This window comes from Rattus norvegicus, chromosome 2 (assembly GCF_021556685.1).
Source record: "Rattus norvegicus strain SHRSP/BbbUtx chromosome 2, alternate assembly SHRSP_T2T, whole genome shotgun sequence".
Taxonomy (NCBI): Eukaryota; Metazoa; Chordata; class Mammalia; order Rodentia; family Muridae; genus Rattus; species Rattus norvegicus.
In genome coordinates, this window is record NC_141535.1 from 204,004,416 (window position 1) to 204,019,495 (window position 15,080).

Consider the following 15,080-nt stretch of genomic DNA (forward strand, 5'->3'; position numbering starts at 1 on the left):
TGTCATATCAAGTTGCAGTAGGACTACATGCATCTTTTATTGAGGTTAGACAAAGCAGTCCAGGGAGGACAAAGGGATCCAAAGTCAAGCAAGAGTGTCACAGACAGTCACTTATCCTGCTGTTAGGAGACTCACATGAACCAAATTGCACACCTGTTACATATGTGTAGGAGGCCTAGGTCCAACCCATGCATGATCTTTGTAGTTTGTGGTTCAGTCTCTGTGTGCTCCCATGTCCCAAGGTTAGTTGATTCTGAAGGTTTTCTTGTGATGTTCTTGCCCTGTCTTGCCCTTGAATCCTTCCTTCTCCTCTTCCACAAGATTCCCCAACTAGCTACTTCTTCTTTGCTAAAAGTAGTCTATAAAATTTTTATGGAGTGTTTATTTACACTGAGATACCTTGCTATATGTTGCACGCTGGTAGAGATGGGGATGTGCTAATGGGAAATGACGATGCTAGATAACTTTGTGGAACAAACTTGCAGCAGAGTGATTCGTTACACTATGAAAGTATATATGCTATTTTATTCCAGAAATTTCCAAAAATCCCTGAGATGCACAGTGGTTGCTTTGCTTCTTCCCTTTAAGATTTTAACAAAAGGAGATGGAAATTTTAGAATGAAACATACTGCCAAGTTTTAACATGAGAACTTTAATCTAAGACTTGGAGCACACAGAAAACCTTGTGGATGGTGCTTGCCATTCAGGAAGTTATCTTATGTCAGTTGTAATGGAACATCAGCCTAGCATCCCAAGTAGCTATCTGGTTATACGTGAATGTTTGCTGCCATTCCTGTAGTTCTTTTTGAAAGCAAATATTTTATCTACAGGTCATGCCATTCACGAGCCATGTATTGTTATAACAGCTTAGCCGAGCCTGGATTTTCATTATTTATTCTATGAGGATCAATGCTGTATGTCACAATCAGTGGGAGGTCAGACATAAAGTTGAAGTCAACCAAACACTTGCTGGTCTCACAGAGACTGGCAAGTTGGAACCAAAACCAGACTCTTAACACATATACATTAGATTGAATTTATGTGATTAAGCTCTATTTTTGAAAAAATCAGTATATAGAATAATGTATGAAACGTTCAAAACAAAATATCCTATCCCTCATTTTATTTATTTATTTATTAAATAAATGAGGTGTGTTTGCCCACATGTGTATGAGAGAGAGAGAGAGAGAGAGAGAGAGAGAGAGAGAGAGAAACAGAAACAGAAACAGAGATATATCACATAAAATAGTAAGAGTCTGTTAATGTCTGCATTAAATTTTGTTGTGGAAGAAGCTTACATAATTACGTATATAACTGGTAGTGATAGAAGTTTTGGTGAGATTCTTTGGCAATGCATAGTGCCATTCAATCATTTGTTCACAAAGCTTTTTTTCCCTACAATCATTTTGCTCTCTCTTTTGGTAAGTCTCTACATTCTATGTAAAAATACCATGTTGTGTAGCTAGTTGACACAGCTGTAGATCGTGAAGTAATTCCATGATTTCTCCCTCGACCTTGGCTTTTAGACCATTCAAGAATGAAGATGTCTTTTTCATGCCTGAAGAGCTGCAGGAGTACATATGCCAGGTTTACTTGGTAATTTTATCCCTCTCCAGCTCTGGAAAATATTATAGCATCAAAAATAATATTTACAGCTCATTACACTTGTTACAATACTCAGGTTTATTTATAGATTATACTCACAACACAACATATGATTAATATAAAACAGTGTGTGATGCTTTCTGGGAAAATTGGAATTTTACAGATATTTCCAATATTTTCCTATATTATATTTTATGGCCAACTATTAAATACTGAAATAAGAATTTATAGTGGAAACATTAGCAACACCCCATTAGTGAAGTAAAGTCCAATAAACAGAATAATAAGTGGTTGGAAAAACAATGTCCCTCTCAAAATCTATTTTACAAATAGAATTTTTGTGTGAGGCACTCCATTTCATGTGTTTCAGTAATTAAATATAGACCTTGATAATTTGTACCTCTGGAATGGATGCTCTCAATAGGATTTCTTAATTTGTTCATTTTCATTCAATTAAATGGACTCACTGTCCCAGATATTTGGGAAGGAAAATTTGGAGTTAGAGGTTCTAATTATAACCACTGGTGACATTTCTCTTATGTGCCCAGTGATTCCCATTTATTATTTTATGAGGTACCAGAATAGAGAGCTAATAATTCAGTATTCTCCTCTTTGGTAAGTCTTCGTCTCTGACAGTCCAGTTGCAGCTACTGTGTGCTTGATTGAAGAGTTTTGGTACATGAAGTGCTGACAATATATTTAGCTACTTGTATGCATTTTTGAGCCTTCAACAATCATTGCCATAATTTACCTACATATCCAGAAAATATTGAAAAGTCACTCAGAAAAATGTTTATTTGGCCAACTTCCTATACTGCTTCATGATATGGTCAAGTAAATATTTTAGATTGGAAACATTAACCATAGTCTGACCATTAAAGTTCCTATCGTATTTTTAGTTGGATGTTAACTGTGCTTGTTGTATTTCAAGTTTCAGTGGAAATTAAATTTGCTTTTTTTCTACTTATTGGGATACTGCCTGATCATACATACATACACACATACATACATAAACATGTTCAAAGAATTTTAAGTGAATCAACTAATGAATTAGCAACAAAATGAAATTACTAAATAATTTGAATAAATGTAACAGATACAGAATTTGGCATGTCTCTGGTTGTAGAAAACTGTGTATAAGTCCCAGAAAGACCTAAGAAAGGTCTGCATAGCTCTTGTACTGCTGAGCCCACTCACCAAACAGAAAGTTAAAATTCATAGGTGTGATCCAATAGACAAAAAGTCTCCTAACACACTTGAAAGTTCCTACCTTTGAACACAGCAAATGGTAAATCCTCATTGATCACCATGTAATGTAACAGACATTTATTTGTCCAAAATCAAGAAAAAAAAAATTACAGAGCTACAAGCAATTAGTAACACCAGCAACTACTACACAGAAGCCAATAAGCCCTGACACATAGTTTTTACCTGGTATTGAACTTCAGATATAAGCAAAATCCTTAGAAAATTATGACATAGGCAAAGAAACACACACACACACACACACACACACACACATACAAAACAAACAGAAACTTTTCTTGCCAAAGAAGGACATTAAATTAGCAATTGTGATGCTGTATATGAGCCCCTATTCAAGCACAGTTTTTTAAAAATAACATAATTTTTAGAGAATTTCATGTAACATTTTTATTTTATTCACTTTACTTTTCCCTTACGTATCATATGTATACATATGTCTGTGTATGTGTGTGTATGTGTCATTCACATAGTTTTTTTAAAAAAGTCAGTTTTTAAAATGTCTGAAATAACAGGAATCAGATTCATTAATTGAACACATGATCAACTAAGTATATTTTAAAAGTTCTCATATTCATTGAACACAAATTGATGTTTTAGATTCTTGAGTGACTCAGCTTGTGCCAAGTTTCATGACCTGATTTCAATGCCCAGGATTGAAAGTTCCCAAGAGTTTCCCACATGCATACAATCCTTACACACTAAATAAATAACAATTAATAAATAAATAATATATGATCAAGAAGGCACAAAGTAGCAAATGTTAGGAGAATGTGGAGAATACTCAAGTACTATGAGTGAGAACGTAAATCAGCCTAGTCATTTGGGAAAATGTTATGGCATTGTTTAGATTGGTTAAAAACTGAAATATCGTGAATTTATGTTTTTTTGGTCTGTGCTAGTTAGACTCTCACTATTGTGGCCAAGTACTTGGCAGGAGAGACTTAAGAAGAATTTTCCTCAGCTCCCAATTTCATGTTCCAGTCAGCCACAGGTGGGAAGGCAGAGCATCAGGAACCTTAGGCATTGGCTTATTTTGTTCATAAACAGGGAGGAGAGTCCCACGAGTTAAAATCTTCAGCATGCCTCCTTCTTTGTATTCAGTTCAGGGCTCAAACACTGAATGGTCCTATCCCCATCTATGGTGACCCTTCCCAACTTAATAGATGAGTAGAAACGTTCTGCAAGATGTTGTCAGAGTTTCATCTCCTGGTGATTAAAGATCCAGTCAGTCAAAATATCTCTTCATTCTTTCTAATGCTGTATTCAATATGTTGTATATATTTCCTCAATGAACATATATTAATGGACAAATGAGTATTGTGTTATAATTGTTATAAATTCTTTCCTTGTTCTTAATTTTCAAGATTTTTATAATTAATGTTTATTATTTCTCCTAGTCCTCAGTAATTCTAGGTGATAAAATTTCAACAAAGATGGATTAATTTTGAAATGATTAGAAGTAAACTCAGGATGTCCAGTCAGACCAAGCTCTCAAATATAAACTTCAGTCTTCAAATTTACAGGGTTTTGTCAGGGCAAGTGACTTGTGGGCATATTTTCTAAGATTGTTATAGCGATGATACACAAATTCATTTTACATTATGTTCTTGATAAATTAGGTATGTTTCTTTATTTATTGTGTTGTTTCTAAACTTTATGAAATTTAAACTTTTTAGATACTCTTGTTTTACCTCTAAAGTTTGTTTCATAAAATATATACAGATTTTTATATAAATGGTTTCAAATGTTTGCCAAAGTATTTTTTCAACAATGTAGCAAATTTATGCTTTTGTCTTTATAAATATTTTTTATTTTTGCTCTATTTCTCCTTCTTCTTTGTAATTAAGCATTATTTTTCTTCTGAACCTGATTGTACTGTGGTCTTCACTTACAGGTTTCCCTAATAATAGCATTTCAGTGTGAACTAATCTACTTTTTTTGCCATGGAATTACATATCCTTTGCGTGTATTTCATTTGTCTTCGACTATTCATATTAAATTGTGAATTCTGTAAAGCTGAATATTAATAGGTTGATTATTATATAGTACATTTTCTCTACCAGACAGTAAGACAGAGCAGTGTAATTGATTATTGCTTTCTCTCTCAGTCCTATAAGACTCATCTTTATAATGATATGTATTTATTTATTTCCTTTCTGCATATACATAAATGCAGGCCATTTGACCTTACAAACAGTCTGCAGACATCTGTATTTTCACAGGCTGACTTTTTCCATGCCTGATTCTTTGCAGGGTGATATTCAGCAGTTCCTGATCACTGGTGACCCCAAGGCAGCATATGACTACTGTGACCATTACAGTCCCGACTGTGACTTAACATCCAAGGCCGCTCAGGCCCAGGAGCCGCACATAGATGAGGTAAGATGCAAGGCACAGGAGGCTTCAAAGTCCAGACATTTGGCGATGCCCTCATTTATGGCACAGTTACTCAGTTTTTATTAAACTGTACTTTAAAGTGTGAGTCTTTGAGCAAGAATGTGCTAAAAGGAAATTTGGTATTTTTTTTCTCTTTTTCATGGTTGATTCCTTAAAGCTATATTTCCACCTTTTTCTATAAACAGTTAAAACCACTTAAATATGGAGAGAGTATGTCTTACACCATAGCAGCCATTTCCCAAATTTGGACATTACTTACTGGAGAGAAAAAAGTTTTGAAATTTGTCTTAAAGAGTTTTGGCTCTGTTATGTAATCAAGATTTTCTTCAGTTTTAATTTTCAAAAGTATTTTTTTCTTATAGGAAAGTAAACAATTTAAACAGGAAATAGTTTGTGAATTAATTTGTAATAAAATTTTTGTTTTAATTGCAATGTAAAATATCTTAAGGTTATCCAATTACATCGTTTCTTGCCTTCCTTTTTCTCCTTCCAAGCCCTACTGTGTCCTTCCCTCATTCTCTTTCAGACACATATACAACCTGATTACTCCTTATGTTACTTGTACAAATACATTTTCAGGGCTGAACATTTGGTAATGGATACCAATTGGTGTATTATTTTTCCGAGAAAACTGTATTTTGACATTTCTCTTCTTTTTAATTTTAATTTTTATTTTTTATTACTTTTTTTACAGTCTAGTTGTTACTCTACCCCCAACACCCATCTATCTGCCGTATCACAGTTCCTCATCCCATCCCATCCCATCCCATCCCATCCCAACACCCCCACCCCCACCCCCAGCCATCTCCAAGAGGATATCCACCTTCCTACCTGTCCTGGTCAGGCCTTCTCACTCCCTGGGGCCTCAAGTCTCTTAGTAATTAGGTATATCTTCTCCCATTAAGACCAGACCAGGGGGTTGGGGATTTAGCTCAGTGGTAGAGCGCTTGCCTAGGAAGGGCAAGGCCCTGGGTTTGGTCCCCAGCTCCGAAAAAAAAAAAAGAACCAAAAAAAAAAAAAAAAAGACCAGACCAGGCAGTCGTCTGCTGTATATGTGTCTAGTGCCTCGGACCAGCTCAGGTATGCTACCGGGTTTTGGTGGGTCCGTGTCTGAGAGATCTCAGGGGTCCGGGTTAGTTGAGACTGCTGGTCTTCCTCTGGAGTTACCTGCCTCCTGAGCTTCTTCCAGCCTTTCCCTAATTCAACCACAGGGGTCCGTGACTTCAGTCTATTGATTGGCTGTTCTGTCTCAGACAGCTGCTTGTTGGGCCTCTCTAAGGACAGCCATCCTAGGCTCCTGTCAGTAAGCACATCACAGATTCAGTATTAATGTCAGACTTTGGAGCCTCCACTTTGTGCTGATCACTGGGCATCCCTTCCCTCAGTCTTTTCTCCAATTTTTGTTCCTGCAGTTCTTTTAGACAGGAAGATTTCTGGGTCGAGATTTTGACTGTGGGATGACAACCCCATCCCTCTACTTGATGCCCTGCCTTTACACTGGAGGTGGACTCTACAATTTCCCTCTCTCCCCTTTTGGATTTATTTTCTTAAAGACTGAGAGTATCAACATTTAAAAGGGTGTTTGAATGTTGACAAAATTCCATTTTAAAAAACAGGTCAAACAACATATATGTCGTTTTTAAAATACACTATTAGATACTACGTTCAAGTTTCAGCTTCTTAGAGTGAATGGATTTTTTTGTTTTATTATTATAACTGATACAAATTCTTGTTGGTTTTTATAATTTAAAATTGCAAATTTTTGACATGATTTTAACTAATATGTATCCCATTGAATTGTGATACCCAATTCTGCCCCACAGTTTAGAAGCAGTATCTTTCTTTGAAATAATGTAATGGTCTTATGAAGTCAATATGAAAGAACTAAGAAAAATTGCTTGAATGTTTCCTTCGTTCAGTTTTCAGAGCTCTTCATTATGTGATGGATTTTATGGAGAAAAAAATATGGGTTAAGTGTAGCTTTCTATAGCTGACAGATCAAATGTATGTCACTAGTTCTGTGTTGAAAACTAATGATATTTATTTTGCATTTGCCACTTTTATAGGAAAAATAAAATCTCTTTCCTATAGCAGATATATGACTCTGCTTGGTGGAAGAAGAGAAGGCGGTGTTCTGTGGAGTATGATTGAAAGTTATTATTCACTTTTTAACTAATGCGGCATATAAAAGGCTTAATTTTTAATTATTCAAGAAGAATTGACTCTAGTTAGCTACACTGATAGTTAAAAACAATAAACATTTTATATTAGCACTAAAACATTTAAAAAGTGTGAGCAATTTTAAAAATAATTTTAGACGGAAGCCATTAAATGTTTCAGCATATACTAAATGTATGTTATTCACATATTCATTGTTTTCTAACTCCTTTCTTCTTCATGTAACTTACCTAATCCACTCTAAATTCAGTTGAGTATACATGCCACAGTAACAGCCTTATCATGGAATGAGAGAAGTGTGCTCTAGATAGATTTTCGTTTGGTTCTAACAACTTCATACATCAATGGATAATTTATCTGATTCAGCATCACAAGTAATATTTAAATTATGGCTCTGGCCTATTTGTACCATGTTAATTATTTATTTTCTTAATTTATAAGATATTGGTGAGTAAAGTTCTGTATAAAACTTTCTTAAGCTCTCGTGCATGCTCCATATACCTGTAAAGAAGAGAGACAACTGACATCTTTTTTTTTTCTTTTTTTCGGAGCTGGGGACTGAACCCAGGGCCTTGCGCTTGCTAGGCAAGCGCTCTACCACTGAGCTAAATCCCCAACCCCATCTTTTTTTTTAATGACTAAAATAGAAGGTGAAGCCAAGCAAAGGAGATAGTCAGTGAAAGAGTATGAGAAACCTGGCTTCCTGCCATGGATGTCTTCCACCACTGTCTTTCCTTGTTGTCAATGGCAGGTCTCATAAAAGCACCATTTTTTTTGTTTTGAACTATTTTTTAAACAAACAAGTAAAGAAAGCATATTTTCATATTCAGAAGATTCATCTTCACCCCATTCCAAATTTCTGCTGGTGTGCTCATGGAGCAAAGATTAATTTATGTCATATCACACTTTCCCATTTGTTTTTCCTTTGTTGCAAATATGGATTCTTTCCCCATAAATATACTCTGATTACAGTTTCTCCTCCCAGTTCTCCTAGTTTTTCCCTAGTTCTCCTTCCTTCATTTCTGCTCCAGATAGACACCCTTTCTTTCTCTCACTAGAAAAAGACTCTAGAGAATAACAACAAAAAATTACGAAAGAAAAAAAATCGATGAAGCAAAAACTTTCATATAGAGTTTGGATGCAGCAACCGAAAATGAGGAAAAGAATCCCAAGAGCAAGCACACGAGTCAGAGACCCACTCTATGTCACAGTCAGAAATCCCATAAAAACACCAAGCTATAAGCTCCAGGGTATATGCAGAGGATCTGGCACAGACCCATGTAGATCTGGACTGGCTGCCTCAGTCTCTGTGCGCTCATATGAACTTGTCTTAGTTCATTCAGATTGCCTTGTTTTTTTCTGTGTCAGTGTCCCCCAGGCCGTCTGGCTCCTACAATCCCTCTAACCTCCTCTTATGCAGGATTACATGAACACTCCGGGATGGGATGGGACCTGATGAAGACCTAACATTTAGACTCTTTCCAGACATAATGTCTGCCTGTGGGTCTCTTGTTCCCTTCGGCTTCTGGAGCTATCACTCCAATGATATTTGCCTGGACACTTAGATCTGTGTCTTATCTAATCATCATCAGAAGTCATTTTATTGATATATATTTTTAAACACCAATAGTGTTTAGTCTTCCCTTAGATCCTAGTTCTTGGTCATCAAAGCAGTTTTGGGTAAGGGCTCCCTGCTGTTGTAGATTTGGCCTTAAGTCAAACCGGATCTTAGTTAGCCACTCACACTGGTTCTATGCCACCATTGCCCTAGCATATTCATCAGGTGGGACAGATTTTTAGGTCAAAAGTTTTGCAGCTAGATTGATCTCTATGCCTCTGCCTTTTTAGCCTTCAGGGTACCCTCTCCCACCAAAGAGACAAGAACATAAAAGAGAAGGGTGCATACAGGCAACAGATGGCCCTTTCCATGGTCAATGAGTTGCATAGGTGTTGTCCTCAGAACAACCCTTTGTCTTAGCAACTGCTTGTGTTGTTTGGGGATTTCCATGGGACCCTCTTGGCCAAAACTTCATTTGAATAAAACCTTGTCCCACCGTTGGAAGCCTAGCCTGGCTACACGATATGTCCAGCCGAGAGTCTACCTCCACCATGTCCAGGGATCCTCATTAATATCACCTTCTTACATTCTAGGAAGTTTCCGCTGCACTAGGTTTCCATGTTCCCAGTTCTAACCATTGCTTGCCTCATTCTCTCCCTCCATCCCATTCCCCCCAACTCCTGATGCCCCTGTTCCCATCCTACCTGCCCTTAGTCTACCTAAAATCTGTTTTTATCTTCCCCTCCCAGGGGTTCAGAACTTTATTTCATTGATTATTCTTGTTCTTCCCTACATCGATTTTCAGAATATTTTCCAAACTCATTAGTGAAAAGCGAAAACTTCCTCCAAAGTATAATATCAACTTCATGTTGGAAAGATTGTTTTGAAATCTTTTTAAATCTTTGTTTGCAAAGGTTGTTTTAGACAGAGAGTCTAAAATAAGGAGACTGCAAAAAGCTGTCCTTGTAGTGAGAAAGAAAATAAAGCATATGGACAAATGGAAGGAAATGAAAAGATAAAAATGGTCAGCTCTCCGACTGACTCTGGGTAATCCGTGAGGAAGATGTGGTCCAGTGCCTGACAGAGCATCCCTGCTAGTTCCTTCACCTTCTCTCTGGGCACTCTGGCAGTTCTGCATTTGCAGAAAGATCCCATAATGCATACAGTTATGAAGACTGGAAGACATTTCCTTCTACCAGAAGAAATGTCACATAGAATTAATTCTGTTGACACTTTTACAATTGCATCTCCAAATCCCAGAACTTAGCCTGAATACTGTTTTTATTGCTTGTGTTTCAAACTGGCTCCTCAGTGTTTTACTGATCTTTTGGTACCTCATAGTTTACAATTTGGTAACATTTAAAACTGTAAAAAAAAAATCCTGCAAATAGTTTTTGTTTTCCATATTTTATTTCTAGTTATCAATGAGTAGTTATAGATATTTAATGTTTCTCATTCCCACATGATGAATGGTAGCTCAGAAACAACTTTTTGGAGCATTGTTTTTAATTCGTATGATAAAGACCAACATGGTGGTTCCATGACTATAACCCAGGCCTTGCATGGTGGAAGCAGGAAGATCAAGAGTTCAAGGCCAGGGGTTGGGGATTTAGCTCAGTGGTAGAGCGCTTGCCTAGCGAAGTGCAAGGCCCTGGGTTCGGTCCCCAGCTCCGAAAAAAAGAAAAAAGAAAAAGAAAAAAAAAGAGTTCAAGGCCATATTGTGGCAAATACCAAGTTAAAGGCCTGGTGTGTCAAAAAGGACATTCTCTCTCTCTCTCTCTCTCTCTCTCTCTCTCTCTCTCTATATATATATATGCATACATGTATAGATAGAGAGAGTTCCCTAGTATAGATATTTTATATTTTATTTAACTAATGCTGTTACCACCGTAATTAATATGTTGTCTGTATACAGCTTTGTTTAAACCAAATTCTAATAGTCTCTATTAATCTCTATATTTTAACACTCAAAAACCACTAAAGGAATTGTCATGTTTATATTTCATATTTGACATTGGCTACATCATCTAGAAACATTCACTCATTTTGATTGAAAGTCACTAAATACCAAGTATGCAATTTTACATTTCTTAGGTTTTGTTTAGAGGCAATGAGTGAATTAAGAGTAAATTTTTTAAGTTAGTACTTTTCAAATATGTTCATATTTATTCATGTTACTAACACTTTCCCCACATAGATGTAAATATGTCATCATATTTTCATTAGACTCTTCCTCCTATTTTATGTATTGAAAAGCCATACCTATTTAAATGCTGCCATTTTTAGTTTTATTTTTTTCTGTGCTTGTGATTTAAGCCAGTGCTGACATGCATTAGCTGGGTGTTTGTCCATTAAGCTGCAGCCCCAGAAAAATTAATATTTTCACAGGATGTTTCATAGCAGATATTTACGAATTGAAATTAAATAATTAATTAAATTGAGCAATATTTACCAACTATTTCCAAAACACAAATCCTTCTTTTAAATTAATATTCAAGTTTTAATAAAAGTTTGACTCATGATTCAAACTTTTATTTTTCTTACAGCCCTAATCACTTGTTCTGTTCTTAGAAAGCTTGCTTGATAACTCTGATGTTATTAGCTTCTGTATACAATAGAATGATATTTCTGCTTCATAAATGATCTCTCTTAACATTTACTTTGTGTAAAGGTTAAGGAGATAATTTCCACCCTGTGGATAATATTGCTTGCAACTAATCAAATTGCCCAATATTTGTTCCTCTGCAACGAAGTATGCACCTGAGGATATAATCGAGTATGACTATGAATATGGAGAGACAGACTATAAAGAGGCTGAGAGTGTAACAGAGATGCCCACTGTCACTGAAGAAACAGTAGCACAAACTGAGGTAAAACCAAGAACTGTCTGTTGTATGTGGTGTCCGCTCTTTGTTGTCCTTTAAACTTACCCCACATCTATCACTCGCTTCTGTGAATTAATAACATGTTTTCTTTGACAGAGACACCTTGCGGGGAGAGCTGACCAGTTTTACATTTTCATTTCCTTTCTTTTTTCCATACGCTTTACTTTCTTTCTCACTCTGTGTTTTCCATTCCGTCTTTCATGACGTTTTACAGAAAAAGAAATCCAATTACACAAAGAAGAAGAGGACATTGGCCACTAACTCAAAGAAAAAATCTAAAATGTCCACAACCCCCAAATCTGAAAAGTTTGCATCCAAGAAGAAGAAACGTAACCAAGCCACAGCCAAAGCCAAACTAGGGGTCCAGGTAGCAAGAAAAAGCTATCAAGATCTGTCCTAGACAAGATGGAAGATCTCTGATGAGTCTTAGTTTTAACCCAATTAGATCAATTCCAATTTGGCTAACACTCTAGTGCAATTAAATCATGATTTTCACTCACTTGAGGTTACATTACAGGTTTCTTAACCCTTGTTCTTCTGAATTTATCATCAGGCAAATATTGTGGATGACTTTCAAGACTATAACTATGGAACGATGGAAACTTACCAGACTGAGTCTCCTCGGCGGGTATCAGGATCAAATGAGGTAATCCAGCAGTCACCTCACTGTGGCTTTCAAAATGTGTAACATATTGGGTTAGATTTCCTTGGAGAAGCATCTCAGTCACTGAGTCCTTTGAGATGCCACTGATAGAGGAACAGAAGTCTTAGTTCATAATTACAGAACACCTGTTGATGTCAGTTTAGAATTTGCATGACACTTTGGTTCATGCAAACTCCATACTTTTCAAATGGAATTGGCTGCTATCATTTCTTTATTGCTCCTACAGTGGAGTAAGCTTTTTAACATGCCACCAAGAGTATTCACGGCATGATTCTTCCTGGGGAAGAATCCTCTGACGTGATAATTGTATCATCAACTGATACAATTCACATTTTATTGCACAGGAATATTCATTTTAAAGGCAGCAAGCATTTACATTTTACAATTCTTTAGATTGTTAATTATGATTAAAATAATATGGTTTAAATGTCCAATTATTTGCCATGTAAGTGTTCCAAGAGAGGTAGATTTGAGAAGGTCCTCATAATTTCATATTTCATATATGCTTTGATCATGAAATAACAATCAGCAGAAAATTCAGTTTAATATTGTTAAATATCTCAGGCCCATTATTTATGTTATCATCATCAGTAAATTAGCATAACAGTTTGATTATTTGAAACTTATTTTTTTATTGGATATTTTCTTTATCTACATTTCAAATGCTACCCCCTTTAACAGTTCCCCCTCCGGAAACTTATATCTGTTCCAATAAAATATAGTTGTAATTCAATCACACCATTTAGAGTTATAAGCATTTAAGTTATGAATAGATTAAGTTTCCTACTCTGAGTCCTTTCTTATGAGAAGTTACAACAGTTCAAGGTGTTGATTTTCATTTATAAATTCATTCAACTATTTATAACAGGGTTCATTACATAAATTACATCATAGGCAAGATATAACTTCCTTGTATGTGTTTCATATTTAAGACTAAGATCTTATAATTATTAACCTCTTTATATACCCATTACAGAAGTTATATTAATGACTTAACTATGTATTTTCATTCACATAATTTTCTATAATGCTGCCTATGTAGTCTATATTTCCTTGCTATTTATCTTGTTTGTCTTTGAGGACAACCTTTCAAATGTAATTCAAAATGTGACAAGGAAGATTAGTTGATTTTAGCTTGATTGCAGTCATAATACATGTTAATAATGGCGTTTCTTTATGTGCATAACACTCTGAATAGTCACCAAAAAGAATACTTTTCAAATACTGGTACTAATATTTAGTTGACAATTTTGAATATCAAATTATAAAACTTACCTTTGTGGCAACTGTATTTTTCTCTATTGTCCAATAATATTAGAAAACTAATCAAATATTCATAAAATTTCTATGAATAACAATATTCATAAAGTATTCATAATACTGAAACATGCATACTTTATTTGTTCAGATCTTGTGCTATAAAGTTTCCCTAGTGAGCAAATTTTCCCCAGGGAGAATAAACATACCTGTTAAATCCTTATGAACATTTGCAGTTGATGGGGAAAGGTGCTTTGAAAGTAATATGTCTTTGTACATATGGGTGTATGTACAAATATATTCCTTTCAGTGATACTGAACAAACAGCCTCTCTCCAGGCTCTTGTCTTGCTTGAGTAATGAACTCCCTTCCTATCTCATACCATTAAGGTATAGTTACCGATGCTCACCTTGCTTTACTAACAGTAAACTTCATGTTCTCCAATTCCCTGCAATTTAAATGAATAGCCAAATCCAGTTGAAGAAGGTTTTACTGAAGAATATCTAACCGGAGAGGATTATGATGTCCAGAGAAACATTTCCGAGGATATTCTGTATGGAAACAAAGGAATAGACGGCAGGGATTCTGATCTGCTGGTAGATGGAGATTTAGGTGAATATGATTTTTATGAATACAAAGAATATGAAGAAAGGACTACGACCTCCCCTAATGAAGAATTTGGCCCAGGTGTCCCAGCAGAAACTGATTTCACAGAAACAAGCGTAAGTCAGCACTACGCTCTGTGCCCTGCGCATGTCTTCTCTTGGGAATGTTTCTGCATTCATTCTGATGTGTTTTCAGGCTTAAAATGCACGTAAGGTCTTATGTTCGTTGTGGACACTGACCAAACCCTAGAGAACCACGATAGTTTCTTCCCATTGGGCGTTGACAATGGTTGTATTTTGGGCTGTCTCTGTAGTCTTCCTTTTAAAGTACTTTAAATAGAATTTTACCCCAAATTTCTCATAATTGATAAATTTAAATGATCCTGTAATTGTTTTTCTGACTACCAGCTCTAGTATTTTATTTCAGATTATTTTCTACATGATATTTCTTATGTACTCAAGATCTTTTTGAGACTACAAATCATTTAACTTGCTGTAACACAAATACAGAAGCAACAGTTTGTATTTCAATAGTCCTCTTGCTTACCTGGCATTATTGAAATCCTTAACGTTTCTTTTGTGAAAGGAGCACATTCTAAGAGGTTGCTTTAAATGTATTTAGGCGGTTAGATAATTTTTATTAAAGATTGAAATATCACTTAACT

General features: G+C 35.6%; 1 protein-coding gene across 3 annotated transcripts in view; it reads left to right on the forward strand.

Moving 5' to 3' along the window:
• Positions 1-15,080, forward strand: part of Col11a1 (collagen type XI alpha 1 chain) — a 195,308-nt gene that overhangs the window by 58,819 nt on the left and 121,409 nt on the right. Inside the window, exons 5-9 of one of the 3 annotated variants that reach the window (XM_087616553.1) lie at positions 5,125-5,250; positions 11,758-11,874; positions 12,104-12,256; positions 12,443-12,535; positions 14,278-14,532. In XM_087616553.1, the coding sequence (XP_087472679.1) occupies positions 5,125-5,250; positions 11,758-11,874; positions 12,104-12,256; positions 12,443-12,535; positions 14,278-14,532 (744 nt within the window). 3 annotated transcript variants of the gene reach the window in all.